Source organism: Rutilus rutilus, assembly GCF_951802725.1.
Source record: "Rutilus rutilus genome assembly, chromosome: 7".
Lineage (NCBI taxonomy): Eukaryota > Metazoa > Chordata > Actinopteri > Cypriniformes > Leuciscidae > Rutilus > Rutilus rutilus.
Genome location: NC_140221.1, coordinates 10,563,199 through 10,581,474, shown reverse-complemented (window position 1 = coordinate 10,581,474; position 18,276 = coordinate 10,563,199). Strand labels below are relative to the sequence as shown.

Sequence of the window (18,276 nt, the reverse complement as noted above, 5' to 3'; positions counted from 1 at the left end):
TTCAAGTTTATCACAATAACTTTGAACATGATCCACTATTGTGTGACAAAACTGAAAATGTTCTAATGTTTCTTCCCCACATTTTAAAAGTATATCTATTGTTAAATGTTATATTTATTTGTGTGAAATGATGATAGAACAAGCACACCTTTCAGTTTGTGAAATATTATGAACACATAGTATATGAATTTCTTTGATATATCCTCACTCTTGATAAGTTAACTAAGCAATCCTGTATATGTACAAAAATGTCTTTATTGAGCAAATTATTCACAGAAATAGTGAGGATGTACATGCATAATACATTCTAATTACATAAGATGCAACCGAAAACAAATTAGATTTCAATACAAAAATATACACATATAAACACAAATACTATGAACAGCATTATGTTCAAGACATAATGTTTCTATGCAGAAGACTCTGAGTTTAATTGTGCTGTGGTATTGATGAGATCTCTGGGTAAAGTCTCTCTTGCCTCCTGCATGCGCTTATGGGCCCTCTGAAACGCTTCTGAAATCACAAACACAGACCAAATCAGAAAAGAAACATATCCTGCAAAATCTGATATATTGTCATTCTGTACTTCAGTCAAAACAAACTAGATTTTTACATTTTCTGAAGTCTGTACAATGACGCAAGAGTATCTTGGGTGGTTAGTAGGGCATTGCTGGACGGTTGCTGAAATCAACCAAAACTGATGGTGGCCCAAATCAAGAGCCCACTATGATATTCTGGTGTATAGCTATTGTATGTTTTGGGTTCTCCCTTAAAGGTATAGTGGAGGATCTTTCCGAATTTTAGATAAGACCCGCCCTCTCCACTTTTTGAATAAGTTTGATTGATTCACCAGAATGATTGACAATTAGGAGGACCAATAGTATAGGTGATCCACCCGCAAGTAAAAAATCCTCCGCTATACCGTTAATGTACATCTAAAGTTGCGGTCTCATTTACTGTTGCACAGTGGGCAAAATCCAGTCATTCTAATAGGATTTCACGCAATTTAATTCATTTTCCAGTTGGTCACGTAAATTTGCCACGCTGGCCAACAGAAAGGAGCTTAGTTCGAAAGTGACTTCTGTGTGAACAATGTTTTATACATCTCTACACTACTGACCTTCTTATGCCCGCAAAATTACGCTACAATTTCACTAATGTGACTGCATGTTTCCAGTTGTTCAAAAGTAATCTGATCGGATTAAATCATATCTTGAAAATGTGTTTTTCAAAAGACGAAGAAAATTAGATCGGATTAGATCACAAAATCCAATTTTGGTTTTGATCTGGATTAAGAGGTTGAATTAAGAGAGAATAAATGTTACAAATTAAGTGTTATTTTATGTTTTTTTGAGAAAATGAGAAAAGGGGAAGAATTGATAGTGTGTAATTGTGTTTAATGTTCAATTAGATTGGAATTATTAGAACCATTTAAATTACAGTGGGTTACCATTGTGGAGAAGAGTGGAGCATTTTGTTAGGCTGTGGACTGTTTCAGTTACTTTCAACTGCTTTGGCTGAAGGAGCATGTAAATCTTAACATTTAAGATGCTAATATGTGCTATAGCAAATAGCTAACTATAGTCTATCAATTCAATTATGTGTCACTAAAATAAGTGAAATCTTAATGGATGAATGAATATATAAATATGAATACCAGAATCATGTCAGGGAGCCTTTAAAAATTCACTTTGAGACTACTTAAATGGGTCGCTTAAAATGACTTAGTTCCATGATGTTTAAGTTACATGAACAAATTATGTTTGTTTAACGTAACCCAGTTATGTGGAACCTGTTGACATAAAAAAAGTTAATTAAAGCCAACATATAATGTTGCATACATTTTTTGAGTGAGATTGGGACAAAATAAGTGGAACAATTAGGGGGTTGTTAAAATCCCTAATCCTAAATATGAACATTTACTTACCTTGCAATTACCTCAGCAAAGAGCACTAATTAATAGCAATAAAAGTCCTATCTGAAGTTATTTAAACCTGCCTTACCCAAAACATTATACACAGAGCCCTGCTGACTGTGGCCTCCCAACTGATCCAGAACAGTCTGTCTCCTTTTCTTCAGGGTGCTGGCATCAACAAAAGCCCTGAATAAAGTACAGCAAGCACTTACAATCTCAAAGGGATAAAATAGTACTGCTGCATTAACAAAATGCACGATTCACTGATTGTGTTGGCCAACCTGGCATGCTGGATACAATTAAGAGTAAAGGTCACACTTCCAGTGGTTTGAGTGCGAAAGCCAAAGCGACTCAATCGCTCTCCCTAAAAATAGAAGCAAAGTGAATTAATGGACATGCTAATACAAAAATACAGCACAACATGTATAATGAGTCACCTTGAAAGTGCCAGGTACTCTGACATAACTGATGTCCTCGAGTTCAGGTGCTCCACCGATGAAGAAGCGTCTCAGTTCAGCCACCGTGCCGGGCTGGAGGGGTCTCCATGTGCGGCAAGTCATTCTGTGACGCCCTGAGAGCATAAAGCCACTATTGAACAAGCTGATACAAATATAGCCTACTTTATAAAACCTACTTGTACAAAATTACTTGTAATACAGTTAATATATGATATCCAGAGCACAGTTCATATTTAGTTTAATCCTGCAGTTATTATGTTGATTTTATTTTATGTGATATTTTGAAACATTATTACAATATAAAATACCTGCTTTCAGTTTTCTTATTATCAATATCTTTATAGAGCGTTCAATAGAACAGCATGTATTTGAATTAGAAATATTATAATGAATGGTTGTATGTTTTCCAGTTTGACCATGCCACCCATTATCCTAATTTTACTCCCAAAAGTTCAATGATTCTCAAATGCTGGTTACAAACTGGGGCATTAACATAGTTCAGTATACAGTTCTTCATTCTCAGAAGAAATGTTTGTCCTACTTAGCCTAAATTGGTGTGTTACAATTTGATGCTGTCACTTTCATTTTAAACCTGCCTACCTTTAGCAGGTAAATTACCCCACACACACACACACACACAAAAAAACAAAACAAAAAAAAACCATATTAATGTTTATGGTGCCAATACGTCACTCACATCAAAATTTTACTCCCAAACAAAATATTTGCTTTGTGAATTTGGTTATGCATCATTAAAATGACCAGAATCAAAAGAACAATTCATTGATGAATTGAACATCACTATATTACACCATGCAATACTTCAAAACAAAAGATTGTCCGACTCCTACCTGGCGTTGAGGGAATGACCATGAATCCATAGCCCTCAGTTCTGTAGCGCTGCCAAAAATCCAGTGAGAGAACTTTGAAATACAGCACAGGCCACTGGGATAATGACCCTGCACAGAACATCAGCACCTGTGTTTATTCACTGAAAATGTATTGACAATGGTACTTTATTTTTATATCAGGTGGTTATCTATGTAAAGTATTTTTCCATTCTTTAGTTACAGATATTCTGAGGCAATCAAAGATCTTACCATCAGATTCATCTTCTTTATGGAAGAAGGTCTCAAAACTGAATGGATAGGAGAAGAAGGCAACATCCTCCTATAAAACAAAGAACATGCTTACCACAGTTACATGAACACAGAGCCAGTTGAAGGGGTCAACTAAAATGACGGATTACCTTTCCCATGCTGCGTGTGCGACATGTCTGAGTCACACCAGACAGACACTGAATAGGAACACTGGACCAACCTGAAGAACACAGAGCCATCTCAACACCATGAATTACTGACAGAAAATGTACAAAACCGAAACACAGTAAAACCTGAAATGTCTGAACGTCATTTAAATAGTTTAACAATCAGAATGTGTGTTCTTTTTTTTTTTCTTTTTTTTGAAGAGAATAACTATTGTTTTATCATTTAAAACTTATCAAACATTTTTGTGAAATGCTTTGCTTGGAAAGTGTGCCTGTGCTTTCTTTAAAATAAATGTCACTTCATTAGATTTTATCATCAAAAGCAATGTCATGTACATTTCATAAGTATGGCTTAACTGTTTAAAGGGGTCATATAATGGTACATGCACTTTTACAAGTTGATTGTACTGACGTGCGTGTTGGCAGTGCCTGTACACAACCATCATATAATGATAAAAATCCATCCAGTGTTTTTTTTTTTTATCTCCTTATATGTTTTCCCGTCTCAAATCGAGCTGTCTGACCGTGTGACGTCACACGGTCGGACGCCCCTCCCACGGTTAACTGACAGCAGCGTTTCAACACAGACCCGCCCTGAGCGAGCTGTCATCATCATAGTCCGCATTGTTGATATGCTGGAGCAGAATGGCGTCTAAGCGATTGTGGTGTTCTGTTCTTGAGTGTAATAAGGAACACAGCAGTCATTTTGATGTTCCTAAATCCGAACCGCTGAAGACGCAGTGGCTGAGTTTTGTTTTCGAAGGGAATATTCCCCACGATCAACGTCAATGCTTTCATGTTTGCGTGAATCATTTCTCACCAGACTGCTTTATAAACGAGGGTCAGTATAAAGCTGGTTTTGCTAAGAAACATTCCTGCCGTGACCTCATGTCAGTGCTTCATCCCTGACAGTTGTACCTAACACTGCATAGATAACGTTACGCATCACTGACAAGCCTACATTTACCAAAAAAAAGTTTCTCAGCCAGAGTGAAATCGCCCAAAAAGAGGCGGTACTCCACAGAACGTGACTTGGCGCTGATTGGACTATATCCAGAGGCAGAACAACAGTGAGTGACTGCTAGCGTAACTCTGTGGTTGAATGAGATTGTGATTGAAAAAGTCCCTTTCACACTTTGGTGGTGCGTCGCCCAATCGCCCTAATGAAGAAACCGCCGCTGACTCCACGTGTGTTGTGTCAAAACACCCCACAGAACAGAGGGGCGGGGTGAGCAAAGCTCATTATCATTTAAAGACACATGAACTTAAATGGCGTGCTGAAAACAGAGCTGTTTTTGACCTGGTAAAATGAGTGTTTTCTTACAATACTAATGAGAATTTTTTTTAATTAAAGTATATTACAAACTTTTCATTTAGACCCTAAAAAATCATATCAACTTGTACAAAAATGGCATTATATGACCCCTTTAAATAATGGTTGCCACTGTGTGTATGAGAGTAGATTGACTTACTGTTTGGTAAATCCAGGAAGAAGTGGATGTAAAGATTGTCATACTCATAACCCTGGGCAGAAACTAAAAAGAAAAATGGCCAGATTATGATTCGTACAGTAACATTTGAGACCCAGTTAAAAATGTCAAATATATTGGAGACACTGTACAATTTAAGCATGCATATAATGTATTGATGTTATACTGCTTTCCCCCCTGTAAATCTGGCCTCATTTTTAATGTTATACTCACCAATCTCTCCATTTACAATCAGGCGAAGTATCCCAGGAGGTGGCTAAAGGAAGTTTTTGGAGAATCAGAATGAAAGGTTTACCTTTTTTATTTGGATTATAATTTAAATAGTTTTTTTTTTAATACTATGACACCATGGGTTTGGATAATAATTATAATTCTTACCATCTCAAAGTCTTGGCCAACCAGGCTGTTGAGATAATCTTTGTGACGTGTGTACAGCTAAAAAGAAAGAAAGAAAGAAAGAAAGAAAGAAAGAAAGAAAGAAAGAAAGAAAGAAAGAAAGAAAGAAAGAAAGAAAGAAAGAAAGAAAGAAAGAAAGAAAGAAAGAAAGAAAGAAAGAAAGAAATGTGTGTGAATGATGAATCCACCAGACAGGGTTTAGCAATCCAACAATGAGCCTTGGGCCAGCCAATGAATTCCATACTGCTCCAGGGACACTCTCTGTACAGTAAGTCAAGTTTAAGATGCTTTGATGAGCAGAGTCTACTAAAAAGTAACCAAGAATTGTCACACTGGGACTGTGTAGGTACACTCCAAAAGGGAAGGGTGATGCTAACAGTCAAGCTCCAAACAGTGTTATACTGTTGTAGTATTTATTCAGATATTGAATTAGCTTTTATTTTCTGTTATTTTAATTTTAGTTTAAGTTTTAGTAATTTTCTTATTTGCTTTTATATTTTAGTACTTACACTTAAACCTATTTTATTTCAGTTTCCTCAGTTGTAACATTTCTATTTTTTTCCATCTAATATTTATATCAAGTTTTATTTTAGAGTAACGGAAATTATTTTTAATAATAAAATAAAAACATTTGCCTTATATGACACCTTGACACAACGTTTCAGTCAAAATCCAAGGCCAAAATATTATATTTTATCCTTTGCAGATATGGCAAATCCAAAACCATTTGCCCAGATGGCCAACATAGTTTATTTAATGTAACTCAAATATAAACATTTTACATTACATAATTATATCCAGTGCAGGAAAGTGTCAACAGAAAAAAAGTTAAATCTAATTTGTGACATTTTGTGAATCAACTATGAGTGACCCCTATTTGTGTAGTGTGAGTGCATGACCGTTACCAGTCATTGCTAAGGAGGAGTGTTTCAAGTCAGTCACATATGAGATTCCATTTCAGCTCTCTAGGGTTTGGAACAGGAGCTAAAAGTTTAGACCAGGGGTGTCCAAACTTGATCCTGGAGGGCCACTGTCCTGCAGAGTTTGTGTTGAGGCAAGTTGGAGCTAAACTCTGCAGGACAGTGGCCCTCCAGGAGCAGGATTGGACACCCCTGGTCTAAACCGTGTGATAAACCTCCAATCCTAAGCAAGGGGAATTGGCCATACATCTTTGTACATGCGCTGCTCTCTCTCTTTCTCCTCCGCATGAATGTCTGATGAGGCATTCTCCAGATACAGCCTCCACACCTCCCTCTTCTCCCCCTCTGTTTCCAGCCTGGAGTGAAAGACAGTCAAATACACTTTGACTTTTCACAATGAAGTCACATTATTCTAAAGAGAAATTGATAGAAATTGGTGGGTCTTGCCTGTAGGCTCCTCTGTTGTTGTTTAAGTCTGGTTTTAATGTGATTACTCCATTACCGTCTGCTTTTATTGTGCATAATACATATTCATTCTCTTTCAGGCCCAACCTATAAAACACAGTCAGCTCAGTCAGTTGATAGATCAGATCTCATTCTCTTGCGAACTGGACACCATTGTCTGTTTATTTCACATTACTTTAAGACTCATATTATAAAAATCTAATTCTTGAACTTAAGAGTAAAATAAAGGAGTTTGTCTGTAACGTTTCTGAAGATAATTTGCATAGAAGTCTTAAAGGTGCAGTAGAAAAATTGTCCAGCTGGTTGAAAAGGGTGATATTGAACTACATAATGCATTTTGGATGCAAAATACCTTAAATAACATTATAAGTGGACCTCAAGTTAAATTAATTATAATAAAATGTATGATGTGACCCTTTTAAGTGGCTATTGAAGAGTATCACTGTCTCACTTACTTGCCAGAAGGCCCAAGATCTCCCATGATGTGCATGGTCTGCACTGGTGTGTTGATGATGTGGCTGTTCTTTATGAACTCCTCTGAAGGCTCCCATGTGATTAAACGCGACTTGGGAACATTAGACTCTCTGAATTATGGAAAAAAATAAAAATAAAAATTATGTACAGGTAAATCTTCTAAACTTCCAAAACATGATACATCTTTTACAGAAACTGTACACTTACACAGGACGTCTCTCTTGTCTCCTGTGTCTAACATTGGCCATGCGTTCTGCTAAGAAGGTTGGTATTGACTGAGCTGGGGTCAGCATACTTTGAGCTTGCTGCCAATAAAATCACAACTTCAGAAAGCTATAAAACATACAGTATGTGGTCTATATATCTACTGCTGAATCTCACCAAACTTGTCGAAATCATGTCTGGGTAATTTTTTCACCGCAAATATTTATTTATTAGTAAGAAATTAGATTTAGCTTGAAGCAAGCAAGCATGAAAGGGAAGTCGCGATAGTCTTTTCTTCCCTTTTGTGACGTTTATCCAAGTGAAATGTAGGGAGGGACATGATTTTGTCCATCGGGAATTACTTGGATTGCTGTGGTTTGCTATTGCTGTGATGTCATGTGAGTGACAGGTTGATCCTGCCCTTGTGTCAGGGAACACAAGATGTCATTGCAAGAGGAAGGGGAAGTTATTTTGATTAAGGATTACAAGGGCACATGAATTTAAAAATATATATATAATCTGCATGGATAAATCATTTATAATAAATAATGGAATATTCCATAAAAAAATACAATTCGACAATTCTGATTTCATGGTGACTTTAAGGAAAATAAAGCCTAATTTAGAAACATTAAGATATTTTGTATTGTGAAATTATTTTTATGACAATTCTTAATTTCTCATATTGTCATGACAATGCAATGCACAATGAAAAATATCCTCAAATAGTTCACCCCAAAATTCTTAAAATAAAATAAAGTGCTACCAACATTTCTTTCTTTTTTTTTTTTTTTTTTGGGTGAATTATGACCTGGGTATGTTTTTTTTAAGTAAAAAAAAAAGAAAACAGTAGTCAACCAACCTCTTCCCATTTGGAAAAGCGATCAAAGTCTGTGTAGGTGAAAATGCGCTGGTTTTGCCTTCTTTTGGATCTTTCAATTGCCGTGATTTCTGTGTGATACTGGCGCTCCAGTGGTGTTTGACAGTTTGACTCTGTTTGGTAAAGATCCACTTCATACTGCACACGAATAGCAAGCAGAACTCATCAGATACACCATGAAAACAGTTAACCTGCCGACTATCTAGCACACATCTTTGGCCTCACTAGTCTCCTACCTGACTGAAGAACTTCTCTTGCCAACCAACCACCAGTTCCTCCTCATCAGTGGCTGTGTTAGAATGAGAGATAAAATATTATAAAAATATTATCCACAATATACGAGGTAAATAGTTGTGACTACTATGTCTTTCACATACTGGAGGCTGATTGTGTCTGAGAGCTGAAGGTTTCTAGCTCTATAACTCCTCTTTCCTGCTGAGAAATCATTTGCTGATGAAGGTGTTGAGACAGAGCAGCTGTCGAGGTCACACGCTGTATACGCACTCTACAAAGTAACAAAAAGGACCATTATAATACCATGTTTTTAGGCATAATACAGCAGTACTTTTTTAGTGACTTGGATTTCCATGTATAATGTAAGTAAACTATTTAGTAATATTTTTATAATAATTTTCCCCAAATCTCTCTGTTTTTTATTTATAAATCTCTTATTTGTTATGGTGCAGTAGAGATGGCAAAACCGTGGTAACGTTACTTCGATTTATAATGGAACTGAAATTAATTTACCATGGTTTTACATGGTAAGTTACTGCATGGCAATTCCAGGAATAGCACGGTACTCCCATGTCCAAAAGACATTATCATGTATTTAATACTGAGTATACTTTTGTTATAGATGTCGGGTACAGTACACTCAAGCGACGTGACTTACCGTATGCGTAAGTTTTTAACTGCATCCCGGGAACGGTAAACCGATTCTCCGGTGTCCGTGCACCAGCCGTCGGCCATATCTGACACTCAGAAAAAAAAAAAATCTTTATATTTATTGTACCATCTGCATCAGTTACTAAAGTTCTAATACGTTTTCTAATAATAATACTCGGGTAGGAAGTACACTCGGGTACACGCCAGAGAGTCTCGTTGCATGGTAACACAAACGGAAGAAGCCGGAAGTCAATTGTGCGCATGCTTGGTACGGATATAAATACGCTGTTCTCAAATCAGCCTGAGCTGCTTTCTGAAGCATTACACAGCACCGGGACCAGTAGCCACAGCTGATCTGGGAGCAGAAGCGGTTCTAAAAACACTCCACGCTTCACATCCACATGACAACTGCTAATGAACTGGAAGCTGTTCCACATGGTTGTATTTTGTGTTGAACAACGAACATAGTTGTTGAGATATGCTTGAGGTCGGTTCTTTTGATATATCGCATGTTACTAATATAAAAAATTCTGCTTCATTTAATGTTTAAATAACGTTGCTGATACTTTGATCCTGAAGGGCAAGTTAGCTTTTTGGTTAGCAGCTGCATCTAACTTCTTAAACCAGGTTTGCAGCCAGACTGGTGTTCAGCTGGTTTTGCAAGTCAGTCAGCTGGTCTACCAGACTGACCAGTTGAGAAATAAAAAACATAAAGCCAGACTGTTTGAAACCAGCAAACTACCTTAAGCTGGTTAAAGCTGTTTTATTAAAGCATACCTTACCAAGTTATTAACTAGGCAAATATGCAGGTATGGAAAACAAGTATCCAAGTCTTCAGAGTCTCAAACCGAACTAGGAATAGATGTTTGGCTGGACTGAATGAATTATATATTACACCAGCATCTTTAACACAACAGGCAGCCTATACTTGCACAAGAGCACTTTTCTTTCCAAAAGACAGTGTTTCAAAGTCAGATGAGAGATTTACCTCTAATAAACTCAAAAAGACATTTGTGTCTAGAGAGCGTAAATATGCTGCTACCAAAGATGATTTTCTCAAATCAACAAAAACACAGAGGAGAGAATCTCATGCAGCTCCGTCTGCAAAAACAGAGAGAAAAGTGTCATCAGATCTTCAGAAACTGAGGTTTGATGATTTCAGTGAGTCAGAAACCAGAAGGATTTTGAGGCATATCCAAAAAGACTCAGAGTCAAATGAAGAACAGTTGGAGATTGTGTTCGGGGTGGGCCCTTGTTTGCTGGCCCTCACTCAGGGCAGAAGGAGGCTGAGTCGTCTCTTTGTGAAGAACGGCGAGGGGCCGCAGAGAGATGTGATTTTGAAGGTCTGTCAGGAGGCTGTCAGTCGTGGTGTGCAGATACAGAGAGTCAGCAAGCAAACACTTGACAAGATGTGTGGTGGAAAGGTGCACCAGGGATTGTGTCTGCAGGCAAGTTCTCTTGAGTTTATCAATGTGGAAAGACCAATAACATCTCATGAGGCGAGGAATCACAGGGCATTATGGCTGGTTTTGGATGGAGTGCAGGATCCGATGAATCTTGGAGCCATTTTGCGGTCTGCGTACTTCCTGGGAGTGGATCGGATTGTCTGCAGCATTCAAAACAGGTGGAGTGAAAAAAGGCTTTTTTTGTGTGTTTATTACGTCATAACATGGACTGTAGGATCTAAAACAACATAACAGCCTAGTTATGATCAAATTAAAATGTGCTTTTAGCTTAATCTTTGCATGAGCTCTGTACTTTGCTTCTGATTACTTGTTCTCTTTGTTAGCTGTCCTCTGACGCCCACAGTGAGTAAAGCCAGCGCTGGTGTGATGGAGATCATGGAGGTGTTTGGCTACCGCAACTTGAAAGATATGATAAAGGTCTGGAAGTTGATCCATCCACTTCACCTCACTGTGTGTTTACATGTGTGGCCTGTAGAGGGCAGTCAAATAATACAATTGTGGTTTAGTCCAAGGTTTTACAAACTGGGGTCCAGGGATTCCTATAGGGGGCTGCAAAGAATTTTTTTTTTTGGAGAAATAAAGTTTTTGCTTTCTTAATACTCGTCGTAAATCATGAGAATAATTGTGTTTTCTTTCTTGTGACAGCCAAAGTTTGTGATCAGTCCCTCTAGGATTGTGCAATCGTGAAAATAAACAGCAAATTCTACTAACCGCCACATTATAATAATTATCCCAGAGGGGGAAAAGCAATACTAGCTAATCAAAATGTATAATTCTGAGCTCAAACAAATTGATCAATACATGTTCAAGTGCAGTGAATTCTTCTGTAAAATGAGCAGGGATGGATCAGCCACATGGAGCACTGGGACTTTGACACCCATCAGGTTATATAAGAAATGGTGTTTTAAAAGGAAAGGAAAGTTCCTATTGGTAATATATAGGCTAATATTTCCAAGTGATCTCTCCAATTCATTAATTTGCCATCTACACTTGTCTGTTTTTTAAACCTGTTTACCGTTTATTTCGGTAATTTTTCAGGTTTACAGGTAACTGCTCCTTTCACTAATATTAATTATATAGGCTAAGTAGATAATGATTGTTGGTGTTTTTTTCCCCTGCAAATCAACACAAAAATGCTGCAGATATCAACACAATTTTTGAGAAATGCAAATCTTTTTGGGACACAAAAACTGGAAAGAAGTCCTGAAAGTCCCCAAAAACCAGAAAGGGAAATCATGGTGGGACTGTTTCATAGTTACAAATAAGAACAAATCTTCAAACAGTGACAGTATTACAGTCAATTAATGTAATGCAGTCATTTTTATGCATTTTAAATGTATTAAAACATGACTTTATATTTTAGGAAGGAGGTCATTTGCAAAGTGTTCATCATACATGGCATCAAAACCTTTAAAAAAAACCCATTGGTTTAGTTTACGAATGGAATGGAAAATTTGAGAATTATCTGACGAGACCCAAGTTTTCTAACAGTCTTTCCATCTGTAGAGGGCAGTTAAAGAAAACCGTTGAGGTTTAGACTGTGTCTGTCAAGTCCTTTTGAGAAACATACTGTATCTTTATAACATTATAACCAATTTTGTATGACATTATAGGTGAAATTGGAACATGGTTGGCAAGTAGTCGGCACTGTTGGATTTGAGGAAGGCAATCCGGAATCCCCTGTTATGCCATGTTCAGATTTCAAGATGTCTAGACCTACACTGCTGTTAATGGGTATGTGTTTTCGAACTTAATAGGACAGATAGTTGTTTTGTTCTCTCTGTGTTGTTTAAACGCTAGTCTGTCTCTGTTTGTGCTGTCAGGTGGAGAGGGTGACGGTCTGTCTCCAGAACTGCGTCAGCTGTGTGATCTCCTGCTCACCATCCCTCCACACAGACAACTGCACCCTGGAGTAGAATCACTCAATGTGTCTGTAGCCACAGGTATGTGTTCTTGATGTAAATATTGCTCTGAATTGCTGGTATTTGCTTAACATTTACCTGTTAGAAATTTGACAGGACCACAGTTTAGAACCACAGCTCAGGAGGATTTTTTGTATTTGTATATATATATATATATATATATATATATATATATATATATATATATATATATATATATATATAAAAATGAATTTAATTAAATAAAAAATTATCAAAAATCAAAAATGAATAGCATCACCTGTAAATGTTTATTATTGGAGTCAAATGAAGAATAAGATGTGTTCTGGCGACTGGCGTGTTTATTCAACCACTCAGATAAGCTAGCTAAGCTCAGCTAGAAGCTCATTTGATTGGCTACATGAAGAAGGTGGAAGAACTCCATGCACAACTCACATTCTACTTGCAGAACTCAATGAGTGAGAGAATCGTACCAGAACTGTACAAATCGGGTTATTTCGGGAACTTTTTTGCCCCATGCACACAAGAAGTAATTTAGACATTTGCAACAGTTTCTTTTTTTACACAAACGCAATAAATTACGCAATTAATCTGTTTTGCAGTTCCTGACTCCTGACTATTTGTGCGCAAAAACCGTGCCAAAAGTGTAAGCACGGAAAAATGGGAGTCAGAAGAATAGAGATCGTATTTATTTTGCATTAGCATGAAGCTGCAGTTTCACAATACATGAATTACACTTACGAATAACAGTAAAATGCTGCAAATATTTTTTTCTTACACTTGAAAGGCGATTTACACCTTTACAAATCTTCTCTTGCGCATGCAAATGTAATTTACGCTTGCAATCTTATGTACACTTTCACAAATCTTACCCTGCGCATGCTTATGACATCATTTTATCTTCATATTTCCGTTTTTTCCTTCTTCCAGGCATCCTGCTGCACTCTCTTCTGTCCACACGCACAGGAAGCTGATGATGATGATGATGATGATGGCAACAAGGACAAGGCATCAGCATGATTTACTCAGATGTCTCTCATTAGCCCCCTACAGTGATTAATGACTGGATTACTTCATCAATTAACAGTCTGAGAGTCTGGAGAGGCCCATTGATCAGATAAAGATAGGATGTAGAGGCATTCTGGTTAAGTTACTGACTATGACCACCTTTTTTAATACAAAACCTGCACTTTACAGGGTCTCCAATCATCTGGGAAATTGTGCTTCTAAAAACAGAGGTGTAATGTTTAATTATTCATCTTGTTCCTGAAACATGTTAATTAGTTAAGTACTTTATCACTGTAAACATTTGCCACATGAAAATGGATGAAAATTCAAGTTAATTTCATTTTAAATAAATATGCTGTAGATGGTTATGTTTATTGATCATTCTTTGAAAATTCCCATGAAAGCTGAATATGTAGTTAACTATTTGCAGTTTATATACCCGGTTGACCCATGCTGTACATTTTCATTGATGGATTTGGCAATTGCTTTCCTAGAAAGTGACTCGCGGATTCAAGATATACAATTTATCTGTTCATGCATTCCCTGTGAATCAAACCTTTGACCTTGGTGTTGCTGAGTTACTACATGCTCTGTTTGACTGGAGCTACAGAAATATACAACAACTACTACGTTTTACTCTTCAAATACATCTCTGAGCTTTGTAGGATGCTTGCTGAGGCTTGTGCACCTATGTGACAAAACAGCAAATGTTATAAATATTTGTATATTTAAAGAGCTTGCAATGCATTTTAACAATTTGGTGTCAAAATGTAGGGATACTGCTGTATATACTCTACTATTCAAAAGTTTTGGGACAGTAAATTTTTTAAGAAATTAATAGTTTAATTTATCAAGCATGCATTAAATTGACCAAAAGTGACGGGAAAGACATTTAATGTCAAAAGTTTCTATTTCTTTTTAACTTTCTATTAATCAAAGAATCCTGACATTTTTTTAAAGGGTTAGTTCACCCAAAAATAAAAATTATGTCATTAATTACTCACCCTTATGTCGTTCCAAACCTGCATCTTCGGAACACATGAAGATCTTTTTGATGAAATCTGAGCTTTATATCCCTCCATTGACAGCTACACAACTACCACTTTGAGGCTTCAAAAAGTTCATAGAGACTTAGAGATGTAAAATAATCCATATTAACTGAGCGGTTTAGTCCAAATTTTCTTAAGAAATTGGTTGCTTTATATGATGAACAGATTAAATTTGGGCTTTTATTCACATATAAACATTCATGAACGGAAACAGAAGCTCAAACATGTTCACTTGACGTGCAAAAACCAATGAGGTTCATTCTTGTGTTACGCAGCAAGAACCAATGAGGTTTGTTTTCATGCATCAAGCAGGTTCGGTTGAGCTTCTGTTTATGTTCGCTGATCAATGTTTATATGTGAATAAAAGCCTAAATTCAATTTGTTCATCAAGTAGAGATCGAGTCTCTTCAGATAATTTGGACTAAACTGCTCAATTCATATGGATTAGTTTTACAATCTCTTTATGAACTTTTTGAAGTCTCAAAGTGGTAGTTGCGTAGCTGCAAATGGATGGATAGAAAGGTCAGATTTCATCAAAAAGATCTTCATGTGTTCTGAAGATGAACGAAAGTCTGACAGGTTTGGAACGGCATGAGGGTGAGTAATTAATGACATAATTAAATTTTTGGGATAAACTAACCCTTTAAGAAACTGTTTTTAACATTAATAATAATAATGATTTTATTATTTTACTTGCACCAATCAGCATATTAGAATGATCTCTGAAGGATAATGTGACACTGGAGTAATAACTGCTAACAATTCAGCTTTGCATCACATAAAATATAATTAAAATATATTCAAACATAAACCAGTTATTTTAAATAGTATTTTGGATCAAATAAATGCAAAAGTAAAGTGACTTTTTTCAAAAACATTTTAAAAACATTACGACCCCAAATTTGTTAATGGTAGTGGAAATCCTGGTAATGTTAGTAAGGTAATGTTGAGTAATACTGGTGTACTAGATACTGCTCTGCATTCTGTACTGTTTACTGACTTGTTGCAAGAATAAAAATTGAAACATTATAGATTATACAACAATAAGCAGTAGTAGGCTAACTTGTAGATAATGGGCAATGCTAACCAACAAAACAATGACCTCTTGGTCTGACCATAAGATTACTCAAGAAAAAGACGTACATTTTTCACAGTGGAAATGAAGGTCATTTCTGAATATATATATATATATATATATATATACACCTCAAAAATTTAATAAATAATAGGCCATAGAGCACATAGATGATGTATTCCAACTAATAAGCAGTACTTAAGTTAGTTCAGCAGGTGGCACTGCATATATAGTATATTAGTAGGTATACCTCTGCGTTGACTATAGTAGACATCAGCATTGATTTTTATTGCTGTGAGAATTAAAGATGAGGGCTTGACACACGGAGGCTGGTGCTAGACCAGTAACATCTAGCAGCATTTACGTAAAGTTCACTGAATAGATATCTCACACCTCCATTTCCCTTCACGCTTCACAGCGAGGTGCTGACTGCAGGTTATGGACCAAGATGGTTTACAATTAAACTAAAATGTGCACGATTGGCACGCCTGCGGGGAGCAGGACAGGACGATTAAGCAGCTAATACTATAGACAGTTAGACCTCACTTTCATTTTACCCATAGCTGCAGGGGAGAGGGAGATATTAGATTGAATGTAATGAAGCACTCTATTGTTTTTACAGGGAAGAATGATCTAAAGGTCTTTGTGACAGAAACTGCTATATGCTGATGTGTCTCATCAAGCAGCCAATTTGTTAATCCCTTCCTATAGTTAGTTGGACAGATCTGTTGATTTGTGTTAGTGATCACCATAGATCATTTAGACCACTGAATCCCAACCTTGTTTGTCTTATGCACCCTCACAAGCCAAGCAGAATGGCTCAAGCATCCTCTCTTCAGCATTAAGGAGAGATTTGTTCAGAGAGTGTGAGGATAGTTGTTCACTCACACACGAGCTGTTTCCTGGTTGGGAAACAATGATTTAGACCCCTGAAAATATGTTGCTTACCCATGTAAAAACAAATAGGGCATTGCTCTGCTTGGTTGCTATAACGTTCCTTGAATGTTCTTTTCCTATCTTTAAGGGTGGTTACTGGGTAGTTGTTTACTGCCATAAGTCAAAAAGCCCAACCCCAAATCTCTATAGTATTCTGTCTCCTAGATATGGCTTAATGGACATCTATGGGATTTTTGCATATAAATTGCATAAAAAATGGAATGTTTCAAATACACATAATCAGGATTTTCACCAATAAATCATTTTTTTAAATCTCATATACATCTTAATATTGTTTGTTCCACAGTTATACACTCACCTAAAGGATTATTAGGAACACCATACTAATACTGTGTTTGACCCCCTTTCGCCTTCAGAACTGCCTTAATTCTATGTGGCATTGATTCAACAAGGTGCTGAAAGCATTCTTTAGAAATGTTGGCCCATATTGATAGGATAGCATCTTGCAGTTGATGGAGATTTGTGGGATGCACATCCAGGGCACGAAGCTCCCGTTCCACCACATCCCAAAGATGCCCTATTGGGTTGAGATCTGGTGACTGTGGGGGCCATTTTAGTACAGTGAACTCATTGTCATGTTCAAGAAACCAATTTGAAATGATTCAAGCTTTGTGACATGGTGCATTATCCTGCTGGAAGTGGACATCAGAGGATGGGTACATGGTGGTCATAAAGGGATGGACATGGTCAGAAACAATGCTCAGGTAGGCCGTGGCATTTAAACGATGCCCAATTGGCACTAAGGGGCCTAAAGTGTGCCAAGAAAACATCCCCCACACCATTACACCACCACCACCAGCCTGCACAGTGGTAACAAGGCATGATGGATCCATGTTCTCATTCTGTTTACGCCAAATTCTGACTCTACCATCTGAATGTCTCAACAGAAATCGAGACTCATCAGACCAGGCATCAGTCTTCAACTGTCCAATTTTGGTGAGCTCGTGCAAATTGTAGCCTCTTTTTCCTATTTGTAGTGGAGATGAGTGGTACCCGGTGGGGTCTTCTGCTGTTGTAGCCCATCCACCTCAAGGTTGTGCGTGTTGTGGCTTCACAAATGCTTTGCTGCATACCTCGGTTGTAACGAGTGGTTATTTCAGTCAAAGTTGCTCTTCTATCAGCTTGAATCAGTCGGCCCATTCTCCTCTGACCTCTAGCATCAACAAGGCATTTTCGCCCACAGGACTGCCGCATACTGGATGTTTTTCCCTTTTCACACCATTCTTTGTAAACCCTAGAAATGGTTGTGCGTGAAAATCCCAGTAACTGAGCAGATTGTGAAATACTCAGACCGGCCCGTCTGGCACCAACAACCATGCCACGCTCAAAATTGCTTAAATCACCTTTCTTTCCCATTCTGACATTCAGTTTGGAGTTCAGGAGATTGTTTTGACCAGGACCACACCCCTAAATGCATTGAAGCAACTGCCATGTGATTGGTTGATTAGATAATTGCATTAATG

General features: G+C 37.2%; 2 protein-coding genes across 2 annotated transcripts; one reads left to right on the top strand and one right to left on the bottom strand.

Moving 5' to 3' along the window:
• Positions 1-234: 234 nt before the first annotated feature.
• Positions 235-9,608, bottom strand: mks1 (MKS transition zone complex subunit 1). The gene is made up of 18 exons (XM_084414456.1): positions 9,365-9,608; positions 8,850-8,977; positions 8,709-8,761; positions 8,455-8,610; positions 7,596-7,693; positions 7,370-7,498; positions 6,897-7,001; positions 6,697-6,805; positions 5,512-5,568; positions 5,347-5,389; positions 5,116-5,178; positions 3,626-3,696; positions 3,477-3,546; positions 3,228-3,335; positions 2,356-2,489; positions 2,200-2,282; positions 2,007-2,104; positions 235-516 (listed from the first exon to the last, which is right to left on the bottom strand). The coding sequence occupies exons 1-18, from the start codon at positions 9,439-9,441 to the stop codon at positions 413-415; spliced, it is 1,686 nt and encodes a 561-aa protein (XP_084270582.1). The 5' UTR covers positions 9,442-9,608; the 3' UTR covers positions 235-412.
• A 54-nt stretch (positions 9,609-9,662) lies between these two features.
• On the top strand, positions 9,663-14,560 carry mrm1 (mitochondrial rRNA methyltransferase 1 homolog). Its single transcript, XM_084414457.1, has 5 exons — positions 9,663-10,981; positions 11,147-11,240; positions 12,437-12,557; positions 12,647-12,766; positions 13,655-14,560. The coding sequence occupies exons 1-5, from the start codon at positions 10,161-10,163 to the stop codon at positions 13,696-13,698; spliced, it is 1,200 nt and encodes a 399-aa protein (XP_084270583.1). The 5' UTR covers positions 9,663-10,160; the 3' UTR covers positions 13,699-14,560.
• The last annotated feature ends 3,716 nt before the right edge of the window (positions 14,561-18,276 follow it).

What these genes read in the sequence shown, in the direction of transcription:
- mks1 (XM_084414456.1), bottom strand. Translation starts at nt 9,441, where the DNA reads ATGGCCGACGGCTGGTGCACGGACACCGGAGAATCGGTTTACCGTTCC. An exon ending in GCTTTTCCAAATGGGAAGAG is followed by an intron (nt 7,694 to 8,454) that starts GTTGGTTGACTA and finishes TTTTATTGGCAG; the next exon opens with CAAGCTCAAAGTATGCTGAC. An exon ending in AACAACAGAGGAGCCTACAG is followed by an intron (nt 6,806 to 6,896) that starts GCAAGACCCACC and finishes CTTTCACTCCAG; the next exon opens with GCTGGAAACAGAGGGGGAGA.
- mrm1 (XM_084414457.1), top strand. Translation starts at nt 10,161, where the DNA reads ATGCAGGTATGGAAAACAAGTATCCAAGTCTTCAGAGTCTCAAACCGA. An exon ending in GTCTGCAGCATTCAAAACAG is followed by an intron (nt 10,982 to 11,146) that starts GTGGAGTGAAAA and finishes TCTCTTTGTTAG; the next exon opens with CTGTCCTCTGACGCCCACAG. An exon ending in ACCTACACTGCTGTTAATGG is followed by an intron (nt 12,558 to 12,646) that starts GTATGTGTTTTC and finishes TTGTGCTGTCAG; the next exon opens with GTGGAGAGGGTGACGGTCTG.